This window comes from Diceros bicornis, chromosome 5 (genome assembly GCF_020826845.1).
Source record: "Diceros bicornis minor isolate mBicDic1 chromosome 5, mDicBic1.mat.cur, whole genome shotgun sequence".
Classification (NCBI taxonomy): domain Eukaryota; kingdom Metazoa; phylum Chordata; class Mammalia; order Perissodactyla; family Rhinocerotidae; genus Diceros; species Diceros bicornis.
The window spans coordinates 62,266,358-62,293,072 of NC_080744.1; the positions used below are offsets into that span (position 1 = coordinate 62,266,358).

At 51.0% G+C, this 26,715-nt stretch overlaps 1 protein-coding gene across 2 annotated transcripts in view; it reads right to left on the minus strand.

Annotated features, from left to right (window-relative positions):
* Window positions 1-26,715, minus strand: part of ITGA11 (integrin subunit alpha 11) — a 117,653-nt gene that overhangs the window by 85,100 nt on the left and 5,838 nt on the right. For both annotated transcript variants that reach the window (XM_058541939.1, XM_058541938.1), the window contains exon 2: window positions 3,638-3,749. In XM_058541939.1, coding sequence (XP_058397922.1) covers window positions 3,638-3,749 — 112 coding nt within the window. The remainder of the gene's footprint in view (window positions 1-3,637; window positions 3,750-26,715) is intronic.

Sequence of the window (26,715 nt, forward strand, 5' to 3'; positions counted from 1 at the left end):
AACAAGGACTTCAAAATAACTACAATCAATATGTTTAAAAAAATAGAGTAAAAGATGGAAAAAAGGGAGAAAGATTATTTTAATAGAATTAGAGTCTATAAAAAAGAATCAAATGGAAATTCAGTCACCACAAAATAAAATATCTATAATTAAGAATTCATCAGATGTGTTTAGCTGCACGATATATCTCATGTACATACCAAAAAAATTCCTGAGAATATATTAATGAATAGAATCCAATATATATATGAATACGTGGTGACCAAGTGAAGTTTATCCCAGGAATGCAAATTTGGTTTAATACTCAAAAAAATCAATCAATGAGTATAATTAACCATAATAACCAAATAAAAGAGAAAAACCATATAACATCTCAATCTTTGCAGAAAAAGCATCTGATAAAATTTAACACCTATTCATATATGCACACAAAAATGCAGAAAACTAGGAATAGGAGAAAGCTTCCTTAACCCGAAGGTATCATAACAAATTGAATAAACTACAGTTAACATCTTACCTAATTATGAAATATTGAAAGTTTTCCCTCTAATAAAGGAAATAAGAAAAGCATGTTCAGTATCACAACTTCTATTCAACCTTGTACTGAAAGTCCTGGCCATTGCAATTAGGAAGGAAAAAGAAATAAAAGCTATGAAAATTGGAAAAGAAGAAATAAAACTGTAATTATTTCAGATGATCTGCTTGTATGTATAGAAAATTCAAAAGAGTCTATAAGAAAACTATTAAAAAATAGTAAAGGAATTTAGTAAAGTTGCTGGATACAATGTAAATAGAAAAAAATCAATTGTGTTTTTCTATACTAGCCAAAAAGATTAGAAAATGAAATAACATTCTGTTTTAATTAGCATAAAATATCAAATACTAGGAATTAACGTAATAAAAGATATGTAAGAATTTTACACTAAAAATTTCAAAGCACTATTGAGAGACATTTTTTTTTAAAACAGAGGCTATACACATTCATGGATTGGAAGACTCAGTTTTTTTTTTTTGCTGAGGAAGATTCTCCCTGAGCTAACATCTGTTGCCTATTTTCCTCTTTTTGCTGGAGGAAGATTCACCTGGAGCTAACATCTGTGCCAATCTTCCTCTATCTTGTTTGTGGGTCACCTTTAAAACTACAGTAACCAAGGCAGCTTTTCATTGGTGCAAATTTAGATAAATAGACAAATGGAATATAATAGAAGCTAGAACTAGACCTACACATATATGGTCACCTGATTTTTGACAAAGACAACACTACAATTCAGTGGGGAAAATGGTCTTTTAACAAATGGTGCCAGATCAATTGGATATCCATATAGAAAAAAAAAAAACCTTTGACCTTTATCTCGCACTTCACACAAAAATTAATTTGAGATGAATCACTGACCTAAATGAGAAAGCAAAAACATCAAACTTCTAGAAGAAAACAGAGGAGAATATCTTCAAGATCTTGGAAGAGACAAAGATTTCTTAAATGGGACACACAAAAAACACTAACCATAAAACAGATTGATAAATTAGACTTGATTATAGTTAAGAACTTCTGTTCATAAAAAGACATCATTAAGAGAATGAAAAGGCAAGCCAGAGACTCGGAGAAGTTCTTTGCAATGCTTCTCTTTGACAAAGCATTTGTGTACAGAATATATTTTTAGTCCCATAAATCAATAAAAAAAGATACACAGCACAATTTTTAAAATAGGCAAAAGACTCAGACACTTCACAAAATGGGGTAACAAAATGGCCAATAAATTCACAAAAAGTTTCTCAACATCATTAGTCATTAGAGAAATGCAAATTAAACCCATAATGAGATACTACTACACATCACCAGAATGGTTAAAATTAAAAAGACTGATAATACCAAGTGTCAGTAAGGATGTAGAGCAACTGGAACTCCATCTTACTGGAAAGAGTTTAAACCGGTAAACCATTTTGGAAAAAAAATGCTTGGCAGATCCTACTAAAGCTAAACATTCCTACTGTTTAACTCAGCAATTCTACTCCTGAGTATATACTCAATAAAAATGAGTGCTTATGTCTATCAAAAGACATGTATACGAATGTTAATAGTATCTCTATTTGAAATAGCCCCAAATGGAAACAATGCAAATATCCATCAAGAGCAGAATGAATAAATTGTGGTATATTGCCACAGTGGAATATTACACATCAGTGAAAAAGCATGAAGTATGATGCATGCAACAATATGTTAAACTTCAAAGACATAATGTTGAGTAAAACAAGTCAGGTACAAATGAGTACCTACTTATAATGCCATCTAGATGAAGTTCAAAACCAGGCAAAACGAATCTATGGGGATAGGAGTCAGAATAGTGGCTACCTGGAGGGGCGCTGACTGGGCAGGGGAGCTTTGTGGGGAGCTGGAAATGTTCTATATCATGTTCTGGGAGGTATTACATGGGCGTATACATATGTAAAAGTTCACTGAGCTATATACATATATACACATGTATAGAGTTCACTTAGGATGTCTACACTTTATTACATCTAAGTTATACCTCAACAGAACGATAATAAGTAAGATACTCCTTTACCAAAAAAAAAAAATATGAATTAGCCAGATCCGAATGGTGGAGTAGGGTGAGTTGGGAAGGTAAGAGAGGACATCACAGGGAGAGGGAACAGCATGTGCAAAGAAGGTCTGGAGCACGGAAACACTGAAATAATGCAATTTGGCTGAGTGTTGAGCACAAGGAAACAGGTCGGGGAAGTGGAAGAGGAGGTTGGGAGGGTAGGCAGAGGCCAAACTGGGAGAGGGCAGCGTAGGACATTTATCGCCAGTGTTCCTGTGGTCCCTTGACTCGGCAAGAGCTTCTAAGAGGGCCCAGCAGAGGCCTAGCCCTTTCCATCTCAGGAAGGAAGGCAGGCCTTGCCTTCTGTCAGCTAAAAACCAACCAAGGGAGGAGAACGGCAATTAACAGTAAACGTGCACGAGGCATCTTATTGGGGTGATGAAAATGTTCTAAAACTGATTTGTAGTGATGGCTGCACAACTTGGTAAATTTACTTTAAAAAAACCACTGAATTGTACACTTGAGTAAATTATATGATATGTAAAATATGACCCAGTAAAGTTATTTTTAAAAATTAGAGGTGGATCCTTCCCTCCTCTCAATTGTCTCCCCCCAGAGGAGTCCCTGGGGTCTTTCTGCCCTCTGCCTCCTCTTGGTCTCACTCTCACCTCCCTTTGCCCCACCACTGCCTGTGTTTTAGCTCGTGGGCACGCTCACATCCAACCCCAGAGACAGCCCAACACCTCTCCAAGCAGCCGGGCACAGAGGCACTGCCCCCGTTGATGAGACACCGAGGCCTGAGAGGGGATAGAGGCGGCAGCTATTGGTCCCCGGTGCCTGCCACCTGTGCTGTCACACAACCGGGAGAAGGAGGGCTTGTTCATTCCCATTTCACAGGTGAGAAGATGGAGGGCCTGCAAAATGGAAGGCTCAAGGCTTCATAGTCAGGGGCAGAGCCTGTGCAGCTTGGGACCCGCCAGGACAAGAAGTCAAGCCACTGGAAATGGGGCATCTACACGGGAGGGCCGGTCCAGGCGGCCGGCGGAGAGGAGGGGCCGCTGCTGGCGGGGCTGGCGGGCGGAGCGCCCACTCACCACTTCTGGCCGCTGATGGCGTGCTGCTGCACCGTGTAGCCGAAGAAGGCCGTCCTGGAGCCAGGGATGACGCGCGGCTTCCTGGTGTCCACGTTGAAGGTGTCCGTGAACCCTGGGGCGGGAGAGGAGAGGAGAGGTGAGGAGGGGAGTCAGGCAGGCGGAGGTGTGGGCCCCAGGAGTGTGAGGGCCCCACCGGCAGGTCACCTACCTCCGAGGGTCTTGGCTGCAGGAGGAGTACGTTCTCTTACCCTTGGGGAGCCCCCATATGAGGTGGTTGCCATAGTCCCTGCTTGGGGGAGCCATAATCTGATAGGGGAGGCATAAAACCTACTCTTAGGGAGACCCAGTCTGGATGGGAAGACCAGTCCCTCCCCCAGAGAACTTCCTGTCTCCCAGGGGAGAGACAGCTCCCTTCCTCCTCCATTGCTCCTTCCCCCAGATTCTGCTGGTCTCCTCTTCTGTTTTCTCCTCTCTTTTCCCTCCTCTCTCCTTCTCTCCCTCCTCCCTCTCCTCTCTTCTCTATTCTCTGCCTGCTAACGAGTCAGGGAACTGACCTCCCCTCTCCCCTGCAAGCCTGGGGTCCTAGTGGCCACGGCTCCAGTGCTCCTGGCTGACCACCTCCTTCTGAACCAGTTTGCAAAGCTCTGCCTGGCTTCAGCAGGGGCTGCTGCTTGGCTGAGGCAGCTCAGGCAAAGCAGAGAGAAAGTCTCCCATAACTCTTTCGCCCCGGTCCCGAAGGTCTTCCCTGTTTGGTTAAGTCACATGCCAATTAAGTGAGTCCACCTGGCGGAGAGCCTTGGTGTTAAGCCAAATGCTTTTCCCGTTTGTCATTCTTGCGGCAAATCACGAGAAGTAACATCTCACATCTGTATGGCAGTTTGGGTTTCGGAGTCTCCTCACATCTGCCATCATTTACCCTCACAGGACCTTGGGAGAATGAGCAAGCATCAACCCCATTTGGCAGAGGGCCATTCAGCTCCAGAGGGGTTTAGAGGCTTGTCCAGGGATACACAGCAGGTCAGCAGCAGTGTCAGAACTGGACCTGGGATGCCTGCTCTGTGACACCCTCCCTCCGTGAGGCGTTTTCAGGGTATGTCTGGTCTCGTGACACATCACTACTAACAGGACCACCAAACTCGGGACCTGTGGGATTTAAGGGTTGGGATCCTACCACGAGCCAAAACTTTCAGATGAGTGAAAACCAACCAGCAGAATAGAACAGAATCGACGGAAGACCACTGTCGCCCCTTTCATGTGTAGGGCACTGTATAAATTTCAAAGAACATTCCCACGTGTGTTATCATTCGATCTCCATGACAACCCTGTGATGTGAGCAGCAAAGGGAAAGGCACAGGTCAGAGAGGTGAACTGAGCTGCCTGAGTCCCAGAGCCTGCGGAGAGGGACCTGAATCTGAGGCACTGACCCCCTGGTCTGAGTGTTCAAGGGTGAGGCCCTGGGGCACCTACCTGAATAAGACCTGCTGCACAGGAACCAGTGGTTTCTTTCACATCTCCTTTTTTGCTTAGCCAGTGGATACAGTGGCCAAAAGTTCTATCATTAGATTCATAGAATGAGAGTCCCCAGAGGTAAAACTTTGGAACACCTTAGAGTTGGGATGTTTGATATGTGTTATCTCACTTACCCATGTCAATTGATTATTTGTGCTGCCTGGAGCACTGAGTTAAGAAAGATTCTGAGGTCAAGTCTGGGCTCAGTAGGCAAGACTAGTATGATCAATGAGCAGTATTTGCTTTGGGTACAGGAGGGGAGAGTGGCAGCAGTGGCTATGTAGCTGCCAACCCTGACTTCATGATTCCTAATCTGCCACATGAATTTAGTGTCATAGTCCTGAGTGGGAGTGGGGGAAGAGGAGTACATTAATCCATTAGTGCCTTATTTACAAAGCCCAGACCGTGAATGGACTTAGCCTAGAAAGCAGCAGGTAGCCTTGGGGAACAGGACCATGGTCAGGTGAGCACAGGGGACGAAGGAGCACAGGACCCTGGCTAGTGAGGGCATGTCACAGAGGAGAGAGGGATGCCAGTGTCACCCGTGCAGAGCTGGGAGGTGGGCAGAGAGGGGTCAAAAAAGTGGAGTTGCAGACGAGAAATTGTCTCTCCAAGTCTGTCTTGGGAAAGAACACACACACTCAGGCATGCACACACACACACACACACGTGCATGCATGCACACACACACACAGAAATGTACACACGGGCATGCATGCATGTAGACACAATACACACATGGACACATACACGCATGCACACACATGCACAGGCCTCACACTCCCTGATTGTGGGGCAACACTTTATCCGGCTCCCTGGTGCCCCCTGGAGACGCCCCCTGGCGGTCCCTGGTCCTCCCCTTCCTGCATGGCAGGGGGGAGGTGGCCCTGAACAAGAGGAAGGCATGCTCTGGCTGTCAGGAAATCCAGAGCCACCCACCACTCCCAGGCCTACATGGGAGTGAGGGCCGGTGAAGATGAGGCCATAAATTGTGTCTTCAGAGCCTTCTCACTACCAGTGCTTCTTGAATGAACATGGCCAGAGGGATCCTTCCAAGACCTGTCAGATCCCATCACTCCCCAGCTACACACTCTCCATCAGTTTCCCACCCCACTCACGGTCAAAGCCAAACTCCTCACCTGCAAGGCCCTGCGTGATCCCACCACGTTCCCTCTGCCCCTCATCTCCGGGCCTCCCCCTGCATCCCTCTGCTGCAGCCACGCTGTGTCAGACCCGTTCTCTGCTCAGCGTCTTTGCCCGGGCTGTTCCCTCTGCCTGGAATGCTCTTCCCCTCGTTATCCACATGGCTCACTTCCCAAGTCATGAGAGTCTCTGTTTCAGTGCCATCTTGTCCATTACCAGGTCACCCTGTCACTCTCTAGCTCCCTTATTCTCCATTTTTCCTCATAGCTCTTATCACAAATATATTACATATTGATCTGTTTATTCTTATGTGGCTCATATTCTGTGATATTCTTAAGTTCCCTAAGTGCCACAGGACACTGCTACATCCTCACAGTTGCATCCTTAGTGCCTCGAATACAGATCTGGCTCATGGTTAGTGCTCAATAGATACTGCTTGATGGCACGGTTAGAGACCACATTCGCATTTGGCTAGGAGGCTGTCTTCCCCCGACAAGGAAAAGGAGAAAAAAAAGAAGATTTACTGAGCACTGATATATTCCAGGCACTATTCTAGGTATCTAACAATTAATTTTCCATTAAATAGATAAATCTCACACCAACCCTGTGAGATAGATAGTATCGTACCTCTGGGAGGTTAAATAATTTGCCCCATATCACTCAGCTGGGAGACTGGAGCAAGTGCATGATCAGATAGCTTGGGGCACTGGGGTGATGTGACCCCTGGGAGATTAGCCTTTCATAAGAAGGACCCACTAGGGGGAGGGAGTATTCTTTCAGAGAAGGGGGTCTCTCCCACCTCCCTGCCCTCAGGTCCCAGCTCCTCTGCCTTTGGGTCGGTTGAGAGAAGCAAATGGGAGAGAAGGCAGGCTGCCCCCACCCTGTGCCCCTTCCCTCCCTTGGGGCTATGTCTAGGATATACTAGTCCTATCATCCCCAGCACCCCCACCCCCAACCTCCCGGGACAGGATTAGTGAAATCTGGCCACAGGGAAGATGCCAAAAGCCCTCAGGCCAGGGAATTAAGTTACAAAGTGCTGGTTTCTTCCCCTAGTCGGATTTGCTTCTGACCAAACCGAACCAACCAGAGAATGGATTTTCTAAACGTGATGTCAAGTCCAACACTCTGACCTTGGCTCCCAAAGAGATTTCTGGCCCGCTCTTCGGATGGCGATGGCTTTCATGCTTGGAGAATGCACTCCTCTCAGAGATTTATGAACCCCAAATACCAACAAAACAAAACAAAGTTGTTTTTGATGAGAATCAACAGGCTGATTGCAGAGACACTGGGAGCCTGGTTGGGCAGCCTGCCACTTTTCTGTCCTTGATATTGATGACAGAGGGGGAAAAACCCACAGTTGCCGGGCTGCTTTCCTGGGGACTGTGGCCAAGGTTACATCAGCTGCTGCCCTCTTCTCAGAATCTTATCTGTCTTTTCAAAAAGCATCAGTCAGTCCCAACAAGGCACCCAAACCACAGCAGCGGAGCTTGAGCAGTTGGAGCGGTGGAGAACTGGGGCTCACAGTTCTCCAACCCCATCACTCCAGGCTAAGGTGGAGGCCCCGCCCTGTCACCAGGTGGGGCAGTCGCAGTCCCAAATGCTGAGGTGCTGGCCAACACATGTCTAGGGCCGCCGTCAACTCAACAACTCCGCAGCGCCCTGGGGAGTGCTCCCTCTAGCTTAGGGAGTATCTGTGGAGCGTCCACACTGTGCTTCTCCACCCTCCCCTCCCCCAGCTCCTGCTCCCCCACCTCCCATCCCCCTCAGCTGCCAAATAGCTTCCCATGGATCTTGGAAGAAAGTCCAAAATCTCCATGCAGCCCCAAGGCCCTCTGGGCCCCCCAGCCTCATGTTGTGCACGTTTTCCTCCGGCTCCCTGCGGTCCAGGCACCAGGGCCCTTTTCTGCTCCCCAGCTGCACCTTGCTGCCTCCTGCCTTGAGGCCTTTGCACCTGCCGTGTCCTCTGCCTGAGCCTCTTTGATGAATTCTCGTCACCTTCACATCTCAGCAAAAATGTCACTTCCTTTCCCCCGCCCCCAGGAAGCCTCCCCGACCCCTGATTACACCAGATCTTGCCTAGTGAGTTCATCACCCCTCACGCCTCACTAACAGGTGACTGGTGACCTCTTTTTGTTATCACAGTTAGTAATTACACACGACAGGTGTGATCATTCGATTACTCCTGTCTGCCCCTGGAAATGGCACGGAGAGTAAGTGCCATGCTGGAAGCAGAGGGGTGGTTGTTAGAGAAGGGAGGGACGGCTGTGCGCAGGGGTGTCAGGAAGCTTCTGGAGGTGTGACCCCGGCCTTGAAGGGTGATGCGTAGGAATGACGAGGTGGCCTAAAGATGGTAGGCAGGAATTCTCAGTGTGCATGTGGGGCCAGGGAAGGAGAAGAGACAGCCTGCCTGGGTGGAGATGTCAGGAGTAGCCGGCTCCTCCTGCCCTCCTGCTGGGTTCCTTGGGGTGAGGCCAGGCATGGAGGGAGCATGGCCTTTGAGTTCAGGGCGGGCTTGTTAGAAGCCTGGCTCCAGCACTCATTCACAGTGGTGACCCTGGGCTAGTCACTGCTCCTTTCTGGCTCTCAGTTTACTCATCTATAAAATGGGAATAATAATACCTACCTCGGGGGGTGGCTGACAAGACTGAATGTAGTAACTAACCTGTGGCAGTGCCTGGTACAGGGAAGGCACTCAATAGATCTTGGTCGAATTGAACCGCATCAAGATTTCCTCTTCTCTGAGCTGCCTCAGTGCCTTTGCCCATGCTGTTCATGCTGCCCGAAGGCCTTTCTTCCCTTCTTCTCAAACGTCAAGGCCCAGCTCTGATGACACCTCTGCATCACCGTGGTCCTTCCTCTGGTTTGCTCACAGCTTCTGCTATTTTCTACCTTGGGTCACAGTTGTTTCCCCATCTGCCTTGCTCTCCTATCTGGCTATACACTATTCAGGGCAACATCCCGAAGTGGCTTTTCATCTTTATCTTTGCCCTGGGCCAGGAAGGTGCAGACAGACTTGCCTGATGGATTTCTAACCTTCTGAGAACCTGTTCTCAAAAACAGTACCCGTTGGCTTTTTCCTGCCTTCGTTTACCTCCTAGCTCTCTGACTTAGGCACTGACAGTCCCTACCATTTAGACAATAATAATAAAAATTACAGGGTACATGTACATAGCACTCACTAGGTACCAAGCACTGTTCTAAATTAATTTAATCCTCACAACAGCCTTTTGAAGTAAGTATATTATTATTCTCATTTTATAGGTGAGGAAACTGAGGCACAAAGAAGGCAGCTAACTGGCTAAGGTCGCACAGCTAGGAAGTGGCAGGGACGCGTCCCGAACCTCATTAGTCCCGCCCCGTGCTGTCTGCCACCATCAAGCCATCCTCTCCCCTTCCAGGCCCACCCCTCAGCCACTTGAGTCCTCACTGTAGTGTCCCCCCAGGCTTGTCTTCCTCCCACCCCCCACCCCCCATCCTGGTCCCATGCCCTCAGATCCTGCAGCTAGAGAACTGACTGGTGAACCCGATCACACCGCGGGAGACCAGGCCTGCCAGAAGGACGCAGCCAGAGTCCCAAGGGCCTTGAAAGTCTGCATGAAGCACCCCATTTGAGCTGATAGCAAGAAGAAGCCACTCTGTGGAACCCGAGAGTGAGCACCTCTCAGCAGCCTTCCATCTGCCTGGCCCCGGGCCTTGGCTCCTTCCCTGAGCTCTGCTCTGGGTTGCAGACGCACCTGTGTAAGCAAGAGCTTTCATTTTCCTTGGATGTGGGAGCTGGTATGGGGGCAAGGGAGGCTGAAATATTACCCAAACTCTCTGGTATTATCTCCCTCTTCCCGGTTTTACTTGGGCCCCAAGAACCTTCATGTCTAAAAGCAAACCACGGATAGGGAGAGGGCACGGGAGAGAAGACCCTGAAACTGGCCTAAGCAAAAAGAAACAGTCAAGTGAACCTCCCGCTGCTATGGGACACAAAATAACACATTCCAAAGTGAGGCAGAAGTGAGCTGTAGATGCCGGGCTGTTTTGCATCATCTGCATTGCTGTCCCTTCTGCCCAGACAAATAACAGAAGTGTGGTGGTTCTTGCTCTGCCACCAGCCATCCTTCCCTTCTGCCCCGAGGCCATTGTTTCAAAGACAGGCATCTAAGAAGGCAATGCCAGGTTTGGGGCATTGCTGGCAAGGCCATTTACCACTGGGCCAAAGGTGGTGTGTAGCAAATGTATTATCAGGGAAGGGTAATGTAATAGGATTTTATTTTTAAGAGGAGGCAGGCATCTTAGAGATCAAATAGTCTAGCGGTCTCCAAACTTTGTTTTTCTGCAGGGAATCCTACCTTTTGTGAACAAAATCTATACATGAAAAGCAGACACAAGAAGTTGAGATTGGGGTTAGGGGTAGTGGATAAGGAGTAGCTCCCCACCACCAGTGGCAGTCCTAAGACACTTCCTTGGAACACTAGAACATAGTTTGAGACCCACTTGATTGAGTTTAAGACGCTTGTTGTTATGAGTGAGAGAACTAAGGCTGGGAGAGGAGCGGGGGTTTGTGCAAGGTCACCAGCTTCTCTTCATGCCCATCTTTATTCACCACCACTCCTTCTGGATAACCCTCCTCTGCAGTCCTTCAATTCAATAAAAGTCTATTTGGGTCTATTGATGCTCTAGGCTCCACACTGGGTAGCAGGGACATCAAGTCGGATAAGACATGACTTGTGGTCTTCAGAGTCTACATCCATGGGGGTCGGCCAACAGACGTGTTTGCAAGTCACCAGAGCCCAAAGTGAAGGCAATAGAAGGTTGGCCCAGGGCAGGGTGGACTGGGCTCTAATATCAACTTCATCACTAACTTGGTTATGTGTCCACGGGGAGTCACTACACCTCTCTGGGCCTTAGTTTCCCCATCTGTAAAACGAGAGGCTTCAGCTCTCTGCCATCCAAGGCCCAGCCCCGGCACACGTCAGCAAGGGTCTCTTAGGCAAACACACAGCCAACTTCCAGTTGTCGGCACGCGAGCATCTGTCTTGAGTCTCCACAAACAATTCAGAATTGGAGGCCAGGCAGTGTGGAGGAATGCAAGCTCATCTTAATGTTGGCCAGAGACAAACACATTTAGGAAGGGAACTCTCCAGGCAAAAATGATCTTGTTTTGCATTCTCAAGCCAAAGGGAAGGACTGAAGAAAACTGTCATCTAATGCTCTGCAGCACCCAGGCCCAGCTCCCCTCCCCTCGCCTGAACCATGGAGACCTGGCCCCAGGGCTCTGCTTCCCTGGCTGCAGCTTCTGAGCAGCCCAGATGTCAGAGGGCCTGAGACCTTGGTGGGGGCCCAGGAAATGTGGTCACCTTTCCAAGAAAGCCCAGCCCTGCCCTGGAGCTGGACTGTGCTGCTAACATCTTAGCGAGGAGATTTAGAGCAAGTGGGCAGGCGGGTACCAAGGTTCCCTTTAGACCCCTCTTATTTAAAAAATTGTGGATGCCAGGCTGTGTGCACTGACTCCTCAACTATGCGACTATGTGGCCTTGGAATGACCGAGGCTTCTCTCTCCCTAAGATCTTCTTGGAATGGGAGTGATGACCCCCTTGGAGGGGAGAAATGGCTGTAGGACCACTGCCAAGGTCAAAGGCCAGAGGAGGGACTCTTGACTTTAGGACAGCTGGTTCTGGGACTCAGAAGAGGGGACATGGGAATATAATGCCCATTTACTGAGAGCTAGGACTGCTGCGGTAAGTGGAACTAGCCGGGTTCTCCCCTGGGTTCTGCCACTGGCTGAACCTTGAACAAGATACTTCTCTCTGGGCCTCAGCCTCCCCTTATAGACAATGAGGAAGCTGGACCAGGTGGTCTAAAATCCTTTATAGTCGGGATGTTCTGAGTCTGTGTGCCCCTTCTCTGCTGGATTCATTTCCAATCCATCTCCTTTTGGAGAGGAGGAGGAGGCAGATGGGCCCCGGTAGCCCAAGAGGGCAGGCAGATGGCCATTGCCCCGGCAAGTCTCTATCAGATCGGCTTCCAGGACTGGGGCCATTCCGTCCCTCCTCTCCAGCACTCGGGGCCAACACAAGTGCCCCTCGGCTTCCAGCCACTTGTGGAAGTGGGCTGTGACACCCTCGTGCATGCCCCCCGTGGCTCAGCATCAGTGGGACTGCCCTGCTGCTAGAACGGGGGGCTGTGATTGGAGGGGGGGCAGGTCTGGTGATACCAAGCCAGCTCTCACCACCGGCCCTGATGTCCCCCTGGTGCTTTAGCAAACTCGCCCAAACTTGGGTCTCAGGAGAGGGAAAGTCCCTCTTTACTCTTGCAAAAGACCCTCTCTTTCCTAGCTTCTCTAATCAACTCCTCAGTGTCTCAGTTCTTTACAAAATGATGCCCTTCTGGATGTGACTTCGTGTCTCTGCCAGCTGGTCATTATCCCACTGCCTTTTTCTCTGAAAGAAACACTACGAAGTCCATCCTGCTTCATATTCCTCAAGCCACCAATATCCCCAGCCAGCCACCGTCCTTCCTGTCCCCCCCTTCTGCTGAAGAGGCAGAGAGAGCTTTGTCTCTGGATGGAGTCTCTCCTCCTTGGCTCTCCCAGGCTCATGCAGGTCAGAACGTGGCTCGCTGAGGGAGGCTGGTGCGTGCGTGTATGTGTGTGCGTGCGCACATGTGCTTGTGTAGCCAAGGGATTAGCCAGAGAGGACAGGGTGGGGAGGGGTAACGACAAGCAGGAGTGATTTTCATGATGGAGTCCAGAGAAAGGAGGTGTTTAGGGGACAGAGGCACCTTCTGTCGGAAAGACTAGCTGCCTCCCCAGACTGGACAGAGAAGGGAAGGGACAGGGAGTTAGTGAGGAGGCTTCCATGGAGAGGTGTCATCCCTCCCCGTGAACGAGCACACCACTCGTTTCTTGGAGGAATCTCTCAGGGAAATGATCTCATCTGGGAACCAGCGTGTTCCCAGCTCACACCCGCTGCCGCTGCTGGCAGCGAGCTGCTCTGAGCACGCCAGCGGCTGTGTGTGGGTGGCTCTGGCCACATGTCCACCTTTCCCAGGAGGAAGAGCCCGGATCAATACGTACTTTGATTTCCTCTTGAATGTTAAACGCGTGAGAAAGAACAGATGGGAATCAGAAAGCTTCCTCGTGTGTATGACGAGGGGTGGGGGGGACGTCGTCAGGAGACGAGTTCTAGGTTCCACCGAGCTCTAAGAGTGGAGGAGTCACTCACGTGTGCACAGATGTGTTAACCGGGAAAGAGCTTTCACATTTGCCATCTCGTCAGGTCTTCACAGGCGGCCTCCGACACACTGTCTACACTGGAGGAACACTGCCAATCTCGCCTCCAAGCCTTGGCTCTCAGCATCTTCCACTATATGCCTTCTCTTACGTCTGGCCCCTATTCTGCACCCTCCTGTCAGCGGGCCCAGTGCCTGTCCTGCTCGCCCTGTCAATCTTCCCACCATGCCTCCACCCCATCCTCCACCCCTCCCTGACTGTCCCACCTCCTGACCCAACCCTCCCTACCTGGGCTGGAGGGTCCAGAGAACAGAAGCATGCCATGTACGCACCTGCATCCTCCTGATGCCCAGTGTTACAAAGCGGAGGCACTCAAACATGAAGGGAACACACACACAGAGTGGGCTTCGAGCCTCCTTCACCAACGGGAAACGGAGGCTTAGGAAGGTCACCTGCTGGGACCAAGGTCTTCTGGCTGGTGGGGCACGTGTACAGCAGGGATCCAGCCCTCCCCAGCCAGGGCAGTGCTCTTGTTCCCCTCCTTCCCTGCATCTCCCGCTGGGATTCAGCTGCCACTCTCAGAGCATCTACCAAGTGCCACGGATGGGCCAGGTACAGTATTTCATTTAATTCTAACAAGCGATTAGGGGTTTTGTCCCCACTACCCAGGAGAGGAAACGGAGGCTCCAGGACTGACTTGCCCATGGCCCAGGCGCTGGTGCCGAGGGCTCATCCTGTCTGCTTCCCAGGCAACACATCCTTTACCCCTTTTGAATGCCCCCATCAAGGCAGGCAGGGCAGCCGAGAGCTCTCCTTGGAGAGGTTGGACAGGATCCTCTACTCATGCCTGAAGATGCCGCCCCAGTAGCTGGACCAGGGATAGCTCTGTTTGTGAAGCTTTCGTTCTGGTTGAAGCATTGCAGATCCTATGCTGACCTGATCTTTGGCGCCAAAAGGGAGGCTGGGGTTTGTGGAGCAGGTAGGATGTGGGCTGAAATAGAGACACTCGCATAAGCTTCCAGCAGGGGGAGATGGAAAGAAGGAGCAGGTGCTGGTGAGAGCAAGGGCTGCCCTTTTTATTTTCTTAAGCAATCAGAAGTTTGCCAAGGTGTTGGTTAAGCAGATGTCAAGCTCACGGAAAACAGCCCTACAAATTGAAAACAGCAAACAGCAAGCTGAAATTTGCTGTAATTAACATTGTTTTTGCTCCCAGCCTTGGACAGCCGTCTCATGCCTCGGAGAACACAGGTGTCACCTCCTTGAGGAATAAGACTCACGGGTTTATGAAACCCCATGTATTTTTCTGCCTCACATCATTTATCCTTTTCTCTAGGTAGGGAAAGTGATCAAAATGGACCTCTTTCCTTAAGTTTTCAAGAGCTGCTATGAAGGATATAAAAACACATCAATATCGATATTATGAATCTCTGCGTTGTTAAGTTCCTTTAAAGCACCATAAAATCTTGATTAACTAAAACACACACATACACACAAGCTGTATGGAAAACTGGAGTCAAAATGTGACCCCAAATTTACACCTGTAGGATATGGCTGCGCTGCTGCCTTCTTCCACTCACCTCAAAGTGGCCCAGGCTCCTGAGGACCTCAGATCACACCCAGCCCAGCCCACTGAGCTCCACGATCAACATCCAGCTGTCCACAGAACATTTTCACTTGGACGTCTCGTAGCTTCTCACACTTCACATGCCCAAAAGGTGCCCTAGTCTCCAAGTCTCCAAGTCTCCCTGTCTCAGGATTTGGCACCCGCTCAATTGCTCAAGTCAGAAGCTTAGAGATTGTTCCTGAGGATTTTCCTTCATTTTCCATGAGCAAATTCTATAGGTTCTACCCCCTCAATTCCTCTCAAGTGTGTCCACTCTTCTCTGTTTCCTCTGATATCACCCAGACCAAGTCATTCTCATCCTTCTGTGCCTGGACTCTTGAAGAGCCGTCTAACTGGTCCCTCAATTCTAATTTTGCTCAGTTCCAAGCTATGCTCTTCACAGTAGCCAGAGACATCTTTCAAAAATGCCAATGAGATGCTGGTACTTTCCCGCCTAAAACCCTCCCATCTCAACAGCATGTTTTCCCATTGCATTTAGGGTAGATTCCAGACACTTCCCCAGGGCCCACCAGGCCCTGCAGGATCTGCCTGCTCCTGTGCCATGATCTTCATCACTTACGACTTCTGGCCACACTGCCTTCCTTTCTGCTCCTCACACACACCACGCTCTTTCCACCTCAGGGTCTTTGCACGTGCTGGTGCCTTTGCCTGGAACACTCTTCCCCAAGATCTTTGCTCAGCTGGCTCCTTCTCAACCTCCAGTTTTAATGTCATGGCCTTGGAGAAATCTTCCCTGACTGTGCTATGGAGACCCCACTATTCTCCCTCAAAGCACCGTCTTTATTTCTTTTACAGTTAAGATATTTATGGATGGTTATAAGAGCTATTTGCTTACTTGGACACTGTCTCTTTTCTCACTGGAGTTTAGTTCCACAAGGGAAGTGACCAGTGCTGGACCCTGCTCACAAGAGCCGATAGAGCGCAATCTTCCCATTCAGTGATGTCATGTTGGCAGCTTAAAATTGACCATGGTGGGAGGATTTACACGGTAACTGGCAAATGCTACAAATAAGGACTTGTCTCACCCCATCCCAAGAGCCAGAGTCAGTTGTTAAATATTTACCAGCGGTCCACTGGAAGGGACTATATCTGTCTGTCTCCCCACTTTATCCTCAGCATCTAGAACAATGCCTAGCACACAATAGGTGCTCAATATGCATTTGCTAAAAGAGACAGAAAAAAATAAATGAATAGAAGCATTCACGAGCCTCATACACTAACCTGCCAAGGAGTTGAAGGGAACAGATGCTCAGAGCCTCAGGGAGGGGCATTAGAGTACTGAGTTTGGCTTCAGAAGCCCTGGTTCTAACCCCAGCATGGCGTCTAACCTGTTTTACGACTTTGGACCGGTTTCTTCCTCTTCCTGGCCCTGGTTCCTTATCTGTAAAAGGCACACACTGGACTAGATGCTCTATCTCTAAGTTCCTGCGTAGGAGTTAATGCAGCCCCTTTATGTACACTGTTACCACTTTCTTTACCCCCGATTCCTGGGCTCACTGCACGACACTACACAACTGCAGAGGGTGCTGTTTACATTGTAGTCAGCTGAGTTTGCAGTGCCCAGGCTACATAGCTGTACGTGGCGGCCCTGCCCACTCTGATCCCGGCCACTGGCTATTTCAAAGGGAACCGAATTGGACAGTGAGTCCCTCCCTTTCCTGACATACTAACCAGCTCAAAGAGCTCAGACAGTTTGGTTTTGGTTTTCCAACTCCTGAGATTGTCTCCTGCTTGTCATGGGTGTGTGGATCAAAAGCCTTGTGTATCCGAGATTAGCCCCAGCCCAGGGAGTGTTTGAGCAAGATGAGGCTCAGGATATGCAATTTGTGGCAGGGCTTTCCCTGGAGGAGAGGAAATAGGGCAGTGAGGACCTGGAGAACTGCTGGGCCTGTCTGCCCTGGTCTTTGAATGTAAACTAAAAAAAGGAATTGTGGGGGCCCTCCCCTTCCAAGCCTGCAGGGCCTGCCCTACAGTGTATATGCCCACACTGATCTGAAAAGTTCTCCGCTGCGCAGAGCTCAATACAGATCCACCAGAATCCAAGTTAAGCTGGATGCTATTGGTTGGGCTTGATGGGGATGGAGGATACTGGGGAGCGGACTTCCTTATGATTCCAAAACTATCCCAAATGTTCGCTGTCGCTTTTAGGTCCTTCAAAGAGTCAAGGGTTCATGATTTCATCTGCCTTTGACAGAAAACAAAGCCCTGCCTTGTGAGGTGGTGAGCTCCCTGTCACTGGAGGGATACAAGGAAAGGGTGGCCACTTGTCTGGGATGTTCAGGTTCCAAGTTCCCTCCCAGGCAGATACTTCGTACTGAGGCCTCTCAAGAGGCCCCTGAGGCCCAGGACTCCTCGTGGACCTGTGAATGAGGAGGGGCCCACCCTGCACTGGGTCCACCCATGCTCTAGATGAAGTTGTTTTAAAGTAGAGTCCCTGGGCCGGCCCGTGGCTTAGCGGTTAAGTGCGCGCACTCCGCTGCTGGCGGCCCGGGTTCGATCCTGGGCGCGCACCACTTCTCCGGCCATGCTGAGGCCGCGTCCCACATACAGCAACTAGAAGGATGTGCAGCTATGACCTACAACTATCTGCTGGGGCTTTGGGGGAAAAAAAAAAAAAAGTAGAGTCCCTGTCGTCAACTTCTTTCACATGTTACATGTGGCTTTACAATCAGAGTCAAGGTTCTGGCTCAGGAAATGTTCCCAGAAGCATGGAAGCACAGCCCCCAAAGAGCTTTTGGAAACATGAAAGTCAAATATTTATTGTAGAAGAGATTGAATGGAAGTCTTAAGAGGGTAGATGGCTCACTCAAGTTTAGTATTGGAGCCTGAACTTGACCCAGAGGTCCTCATCTTTTTCATTACTGCAGGCTTAGAGGGGCCAGTTAGTGAGAGAGTAATCCATCCCAGGCTTGGGTTTCCACGTTATAACATCCAGGGCTGGTCCAGATTGGTCCTTTCGGGCTAAGTCACGGCTAGTTTCAAGCAGCCTCTCCTAAAAAGTCAATAAGGGGCGGGGTAGATCGAATATTCTGTCGGCCCTGAACTCCTCTGTTTGAAGATGTCTGCAGTTGTTTCACTGCCCAGCAGGCTGAGCAGAGCCAGGACCTGAAGAAGGGGGTGCTGGCTGGTGTGAACTGCCGGAGGCCGTGTCAAGATCCTAGGAGGGGTGTGTGTAGGGGGTCGGGCAGGATGGTGTGATGCTACCCAGAGGAGGAGAAGGTCGGAGGGAAGCAAGCGAACGGTGTCCACGGCCCAAGGGGCAAGGCAGCCTTGTGGAGAGTGGGGGTGCTGCTGATGAGGTCAAGAAGCCCACAGGAATATGACTGTCACTTTGGCAGTGGTCCAGGAGGGCTTCTTGAAAGAGGAGGCCTTTCTGGAGCTGCTAGGGCCCAGAGAAAGCAGCAATATCCTTTCCACTGTAACCTTCATCCACTAAAGACATTTATTAGGGAAGGAATTGGGGGTTTCCTGTTCTTTCATGGGGACAACAGACTTATTTGGCCTGCCTCCCCAGTGGTTCCTTGCTCCCCCACCGCATCCCTCTCCATCCCACCCCCCCACTCCAGGCCAGCCCCATGCTCCACAAAGCTGTCATCTGGGGTTTTTGGCCTCTGGTTCCACATAAATGCTCCCTCTGCCCTCGTGAGTGTGGCACCCTGGGCAGACCCCTCATCCCTGGTCCGCCCCCATCGGCAAAGGGGACCAGTTCAGTGGGGCCACTGCTGCCAAATGGCACCGAAGAAACAACAAGGGACCCGGTACCGGGCAGCGGGAAAGTGGTCTCCTGGGCATCACCGTGGGGTGGGCTGAGCACGAGAGAAAACGGCCACTCCTGTTGCCTGGACACCTGCCGGCTTCTCTAGCCTCCTCCCAGTGAATGCCAAGGGGGGCGCTGGTCCCAGAGGGGCCTTGACCAAACCTCCAAGGAGAGAGAGCCAGGGCGACTGAGAAGTCACAGATGAATGGGGTCCAGGTCCATCTCGTAACCCGCCCCCCCCCCCCCCCGGTCAATCCTAAGGCCCACCGCACTTCAGTCCCGGATGAGCGGGGACTAGGGAGTCTCTGTCCTTCCTGAGGGCTGCCCACTGTAACCCAGTGTCCCCCATGGCGCAGTGAGTGAGAAGAGTTTAGGGGGGACAGGAGTGGACATTAAAACTTGACTACTCGTGTGTTTATTTAATGGGTATTGAAAAATGACAAGCAAATCCAAACTTCGATTTCACAGTACTTATTGCTCAGGATGAGGTTAAGGAAAAAGACTGAGTTGATTCAAAGTCATTTAAAGAAAATTATTGTGTGAAAGTAGTCAAGGTGATACACAGATGTGGCCAAAGTCGTGTGGGTGGAGGATGAAAAGCGGGCAAGAAGGTGGGCTTTGAGACCATCAAACCTGGACGGGAATGCTGGCTTTCTCGATTAGTGGCAGCTGCGTGCCCTGGGGCAACTCAGGTACCTCTCGGAACCGCGTCTCAGAGTCTGCCTGGGTTCAAATCCCAGGCTGTGCCTTTATCACCTGGGTGCCCTTGGGTAAGTTGCTTACCTACCCGCCTCAGTTTCCTCATCTCTAGAATGGGGGACGCAGCAGCAAGCCCCTACAGGATTACTGAGACGAGGGCTGAGAACAAAGCCTGACTCACAGAAGCCCTCAGGGAACGTTTGCAAGTATTACTGCTGCTACTAACATTTATTGACACCTCATCCCTGCCAGATGTCTTGTTTGGTAATCAATATCATTTCTAAGTTTTCATGCTAATCCTACAAGGTAGGCATTATAATTTTCATTATACATTCTGTAGAGAGGAAGTGACTTGCCCAAGGTCACGCACTTAATAAGGGCCAGGGCCAGTATTCAAACCCCAAATCAGTGGAACATGCCCCTAACATGAACCTCGTCGGGCTCAGACTCAGTCTCTGCACTGTACAATGGGCTTCACGTTGTCTCCTAAGCCACCAGGGTAGATTCCGGTCTGGTGGTTCCTAGGGATGTGACCACAACCCAGGGTCTGCTGTTCAGCCTCTGCCATCTTCTCTGGGCACTCTGGCTCCTTCTTGGATACTAAATGACATGGCCACGTTGTGCGGCCCACGGATGATGTCTGAATCACTACCCTTTTGTGGAAATGAGGCATTTTAAACTTCTGCTCCGCCCCCCTTGTTTCTCGGGAAGTCCCCTTACATACCCAGGTTTTCACTGTGTATAAACAAGGCCTCTCCCCGGTCTCCTTGTGTCCTCTCTGAGTCACGGTAGATAACGCTGAGGAGCGTGCCCCAGCTGGGCCGGCCTGGGCCGCTGCTGTGAATCAATTTGCCCCTTTCAAGGCCCTTCTCCCTTCAAGAGCCCCTCCGCCCCCTCAGCCACCCTCCTTGCCCTGCCCACCTGACTGCCACCAGCCTCTTCTAGAAAGAAAGCCTTTAACAACAAATGGCCCCGGAAGCATCAAGACTGAACGCGTGCCCACCTAGGGGACTGGCATCTTAAGAAAGGTGATTGGAGAGAGGGTGATGCTGATCTCAAAGGGGTTCATTAACGGGATTTCGGGCTGTTGCAGGCTGGCGGGGAGACTTTCACTGGTTCATTCATTCATTCCACAGCTATTTATTACTTGCCTACGCTGGCCGGGCACTGCTCTGGACCCTGGGATACATAAGTGAGCACCATGTATAAGAGTCCTTGCTCTCATGATTATGTTCTGTTGGAGGAGACAGCCAATAAGCAAGGTGGTTACATAAAATAGCTGATAATGCTGGATAATGAGACACACCTCAGCGAGACTAAAGCAGGGAAGGGTGTTTACACACATGAGCGCGTGCGGGGGGTGGGGGTGAGATTTTAGTTAGGGGTGCCAGGAAGGGCCTCCATGAGAGAGCGATGTTGGAGTAAAGACCTGAAGGACGTGAGAGAGGCTCTTTGGTGAAGAGCTTTCCAGGCAGAAGGAACAGCAAGTGCAAAGCCTGAGGTGCCCGGTATGTTTGAGGAACATTCCAGAGACGGTGTGGGTGGTGCAGAACGAGCAAAGGGAGGAGGAGTAGAGGGTGAGGTCAGAAAGGCGGGGGAGCCAGATCACAAGGCCTCTTCCTCAGAGGAAGAAGGGGAGCCCTGGAGGGTTTGGAGCAGAGGCAGGATGTGACATGATTTGACCTACATTCTAGCAGGATCCCTCTGGCTAGTGGTGGACGAGCCTCAAGGGACAGGGCAGATGCAGGGAGACCAGGTAGGTGGCTGTTGCCACAAGCCACAGGAGCCTTTCTGGGTGCCCCCCTGGCTGCCCCCGGACCCCTGCCTGCCTCCTGGTCCTAGTCCTCCAGGCTGAGCAGAGGTGGGAAGACGGATGGCAGACCAGAGCTTTCACACCAAGGATGATATAGGACCGGGGGAACTTACAGGCTGGGGGCCTGAGGGGAGGGGCTAGTTTTAAGATGTGCTAGAACACAGCCAGATCCATACTGAAAAGAGAGGAAGGAGCGGGGACAGTCTCAGCGACAATTTTGACACATCCGGGACAATCAGAGGGGCCTCTTGCCGAGCCTGCCAGCGTCTCTGCCCCCGGGCTGGCCTCTCTGTTAGCAGCAAGCACATTCCAGAGCTGACGTTTGGCTTGTGGTCTGGCCTAGCCCTCTCCTTGGTTTCTTCTGCTCTGAAAGCCTTTTAAAATCAGAATCTGGGTTCTCTTTAAGTTTGGGGCATGAATCACTGCTTCTGGGCCTGGAAAGGGGATGCAGGGACGGGAGGCCCCAGGTCGCGGGCGCTCCCTCTCACCCAGGCCTGCATGCCACTAAGGGGCATATATGTGACAGGCTCCTAGTCAAAACATTTCCAGTCGGACTCACTTCCAAGCTCCCAGCCAACATTTCCCACTTTCTGAGGGCCAAGCAAAGTCGACGCGTCCAGAACTGACTCAGCTTCCCCTCCTCAAACCTCCCGTACTGTCTCCTCAGGTCAGCGGCCCTGCCCTGCGGCCTCCCAGACACCCTTCCCTCCCTGGTGACCAGTTTCTGTGCCCTTCTGCGTCCCCTGGCTTCCCTCCTCCTCTGTCCCCTCACCACCTTTACCCCAGACGCCCGTGTCCTCTCTCCTGGGGCCCTCCAGGAGCCGTCTTATCATTCCACTGGCTCCCAGTTGTCACAACCCACCACCCCAGGAGCTTCTCAAAACACAGATTAGAATATGCCACTACCCTCCGTCAAAAGCCTTCAGTGGCTCCCCATCTGCTAAATCCTAACGCCTTCGTTGGCGTTCAGGTCCTCTCTCGGTGGCCTCAGCCCACTGCTCCATTCTTGCAGTTCCCATGGCACCTCCTCCAGCATCCTGCTGACCAAACATCAGGCCGTTTGCCCAGACAGACTCTCCACCCCTCCTGCATTCACAAATCATCTCTTTCTCAGCTCTCGAATCCCAGAGGCCTTTGTCCAGAGCTCTCTTATAGCCTTTATTACCTCCTCTCTTGCATTATAGTGATTTACCCAACGGTCTCTCTCCTACCAAACCCTAACCTCCTTGAAGGACAGGACTTTCTTTTGTCTTTTATCCCCCAGAGCACCTAGCGCAGGGCCTGGCTCATACAGGATACAGTGTTGGGACCTCCTGGGGGTGCATGTGCAAAGAAATTTAAGACACCCATCTTGCCCTTCAATATCTTTCCATCTACTTGGATAGACAGTTCTTACATTCGTTCAACACCTGTTAATTGAGCACCTACTACGTCTGGCACCACGGGAGAGCTGGGGACACAGAAATAGATGGGAGATGTGGTCTCTGCTCTCAGTCCAGGGGGACAAGATGTTCAGGCCGTTGTAATACTGTGTGGTGGGCGAAGTACAGGGTGTCCTGGGATCACACAAGTGGGGCTCCAGGGTCTGATTGAGGGGGTCAGGTGAGGCTTTCAGGAGAAGTCGTGCCCTAGTGGAGACCTGAAGAATAAGCAGGAGGCAGCCAGGAGAAAGGAGGGGGTAGAATGGGATACAGGGAACAGATGAGTGAAGGCCAGAGAGAGCTGGTATGTTTGAGAAACTAAGACGCTCAGTCAGGTGGGGGTGTGGTAGGGTGCACAGGTGCTGTGCACGTGGTGCTCCTAGAGGCGAACCTGGCGCAGGCCAGGGCCAGCCATTCGGGGTCTGGTTAGTGCTATTAAAGAGTCTGGACTCCACCTAATGGCAATAGGGAGCCACTGAGGGTTTTAAGCAGGGGAGTGACTACACAATCCCAGTTTGTGATTTAGCCTCATTTTGGCTGCTATGGAGAAAGATCTGGATGGGTGGGGCCAAGAGGGACGATGACACCTGAGTTTGGGCTGGGGCCTCAGGGAGGTCGCTGGGCCCTCCTGCTCTGCACCCAGGCAGCCTCCTCTCTCTCCCTGATGGAGCATCCCTTTCCCACCCAGCCTGGGCTTCGCTTTGCCAGTCCCCATCCTGAGTCAGGCATTTCCTTCACCTGAACACTGACAACAGCTTCCACGGGGCCCAGAATCGCAGGGTTGGAATGACCCTCATGGGTTCGTCTAACCCCTGCTGGACACCTCCCACTTCCCCCAGCCCCTGGGCCGGTCCCTCTGTCTGCGTGCAGTTCTGACCAGAATCTTTGGCCAGTCAGTGTCCCTGTAGCCCCTCTTTGGCTTTCCGGGGTCTCCTGCTTGGGGCCATATAGTGATCAATAGCTATGGCCTCATGGGGACACAGACCGGGTCACCAATGAATAACCTTCCAACTACCACCTCCCACCTTCAAATCCCAGCCTGCGCTCAGCCTCTCAGACTCTGACTCCCGGTTGTCTCTGCAGCCCTGCCTGGCCTGAATCCTGTGCAGCTGCAGACTGGGGAGGTGGGCTGGAAGAACTGAGTCAGGAGAGCTGGTCAGATCCTGGTTCCACCACTGGGGGTTGTGCGACCCTGGGCAAGTTGTTTCCCTTCCCTGGACAGTGCTTTCTCTTCTGCTGGATCGGGTATTGGGTTTAGATGACCTCGGTGACTCTCAGCCTTGCCTGCTCATTAGAATTACTGGGGGGCTTTAAAAAATTCCAACGTTGGGCTCCACTGTGGGCAGTGACGATGTGTTCTGGGGTGGGGCCTGGGCAAAGGTTTTGTTTAACACCACATTCTCTTGTTCACTTGGGAATGAGGACCACTGGATTTGCTGATTGTCTGCAATTCCATGATAGACTAAGAGGAGAGGCCAAAATGGGCAGGTAAAAGGACCTGAGGAGTGACCCCTTCTTTAGAAGTGTTAGCCTGGCAGGACCACGGCAGGACAGATACCCGCGGACAGGCCAGCGTGGCAAGTTTTGGGTTCCTGCGTTCACCAAGGTGGCTACTCCAGAGCCAAGCGTCAAATGCTTGAAGGTCCCCCAAAAAGGTTCTCAAAGAGGTCTTGAGGGTAAAACTGGAGATAGAAGCATCTTCTGAATTCCATGGCTTAAAAATCATCCTGCAGCCCTGGCTTGTGCCTTTAGAATTGCCCCATGGACACCCCTGCCCTCTGTGGATGCCAGTGCGTTGCATGAGCCCTGCAGTCTTTGTGATCTCTGCCCTCCTATCCTCACCGTGTTCCTTGAGGCAGAGGCTGCGTCTTATCCAATTTGGAATCCCCAGAACCTGGAGGTGCCTGGGGTTTAGTGGGTGCTCAGAACATGTTGGCCAAATGGACAAGCCACTCAGATTCTGCGTCTGTGAAGCGGGATTGTGGTGCCTTCCTTGCCAAATTACAGGCCTATGGGGAGAACCACGTGAACAAGGCTGGCTTCACGGTTGTGCAGCCTGCGTGCTTGCTCAGGCCCCCACACTCAGAAAGGCCCCCCACTTGGTTTAAGGTTCTGCTGTGGCCATCTTGAAATTCTTAATAATTTTCAAACAAGGAGCCTCGCATTTGCATTTTGCACTGGGTCCTGCAGATTAGGTACACGTGGTCCTGCATGTGTGGTAAGTGGTGTGAATAAACTCAGAGAAGAGCTCTGTCTACAAGTTATCCACGGGACTTTATGATTGCCACTAATCACTGAATATGAGGGACTGTGAACTCCAGGGAAAGAGCAAGTCCAGTAGAAGGAGTGGAGATGGACAATCCTTTGTGGTCTTCTTCCTGACAGGAGGAGGGGGCAGTGCTCTGAGGGCCTGGGGATGAGCCAGGCTAAGAGGGAGGATGGTGGAGATTGGGGACACCCCTAGAGGTCTACAGAGAATGATTTCAATGATCTTGTCCTACCTGCCTGCCACAGATGTAGAAAATCTACCATTAGAACTTCATTCCTTTGGCTGAAGCATTGCTTACTCCTTAAGTTCCTCTGATAGGGATGGCAAATTAGGTTCCTAACCTCACCTTTGGACAGAAGACCTGCTTCTGAGTTCCCACGTGATCTTGGGAAAATCATGGGAAATCACTCAACCTTTAAGAGCCTCAGTTTCCCCATCTATCTAATGGACATGCCAGGCTTGGCAGGGCCTCTGGCCTCGGCTGGCCTATCCTGACTGATAGAGTGAACAATGGGAGTGCTTTTTGCAGACCGTTGGGAACTGCACTCACTTGCCGATTTTATGATTGTTTCCATGGCCTCTCCTCTTCCTGAGGCCCAGTCCTCCTGATCTCCAAAGAAACAGACCCTGGAAATCTACAGGGTCAGGATTTCTGGCAGCCTGGCCCAGCTGGGTGACACTGCTGGGGCAAGAAAGCCTTCAGCCCCAGCTGTGGAGGCAGAAACCCCTTCTCTGTCATCCTATTTGGAATCCCAGAGCGCATTGCTGTAGCAACTTGCCTAACTCACCCCACATGCCACGTGGAAAAACCTCTGCCTGCTTTAGAGCAGCATCAGCCAAGCCACAGCCTGGCTTCTTCTGTGATACAGCATGAGGCTGCCCATCATCCGCAAGGGTCGGGGTAGGCTGCATCTGACCGGCGACGGAGTAGTGGGCTGAGCAGTTGGACCATGCCAGGCAGGTCCCCGGCCTCAACTGTTTCATCTGCTGGGTGCTCTTGGTGCCTGAAGATCCAGCATTAGCCCCTTATTCTTCTGGCTCAAGGCACAGCCCTGTTAAAATGCGAATTCCTTCAGGCAGACCACACGAAGTTGTCATCACTCACTAGTGCTGTTCAGCATGAATTAACTCATTAGGCCTGGGGCTCAGGGCAGGTTTTGATTAGGGGTGTGGGAGCAGAGGCAGGCAAGGGGGAAGAGGAATGCCCAGCCTGGACCCTGAGGATGGGCTGGAGACGGAGCCCTGGGACAGTCACAGTGGCCCAGAGGATTGGGCACTTGGGGACAGGAGGTAGAGGCCCTGTTGGCCCTGAGCGGGGAGGCAAGTGAGGGAGAGGCCCCCACATCGTGAGGTACCATGTGAGGACCACATCTCACGGAGCCAGCATCCTGAGCGAGGAGTCACCGTCTAGTTGAGTCTGAAGGAGGGAGCTGCCACTCCTGGGCCGGTGCCCCCGCCAGGATGGCCATTTGTGCACTGACCTCATTTTCCCTGACGACAACCCCTTCGGCAAGGGCATCTTATTGTCTTTCTACGCCCTCCAGGCCCATTTCCAGAAGAGACGTCATGCATGGATTAAGAGCAGTGGCTTTGGGGTCAGACAAATCCCAACTCTGCCTCTTAC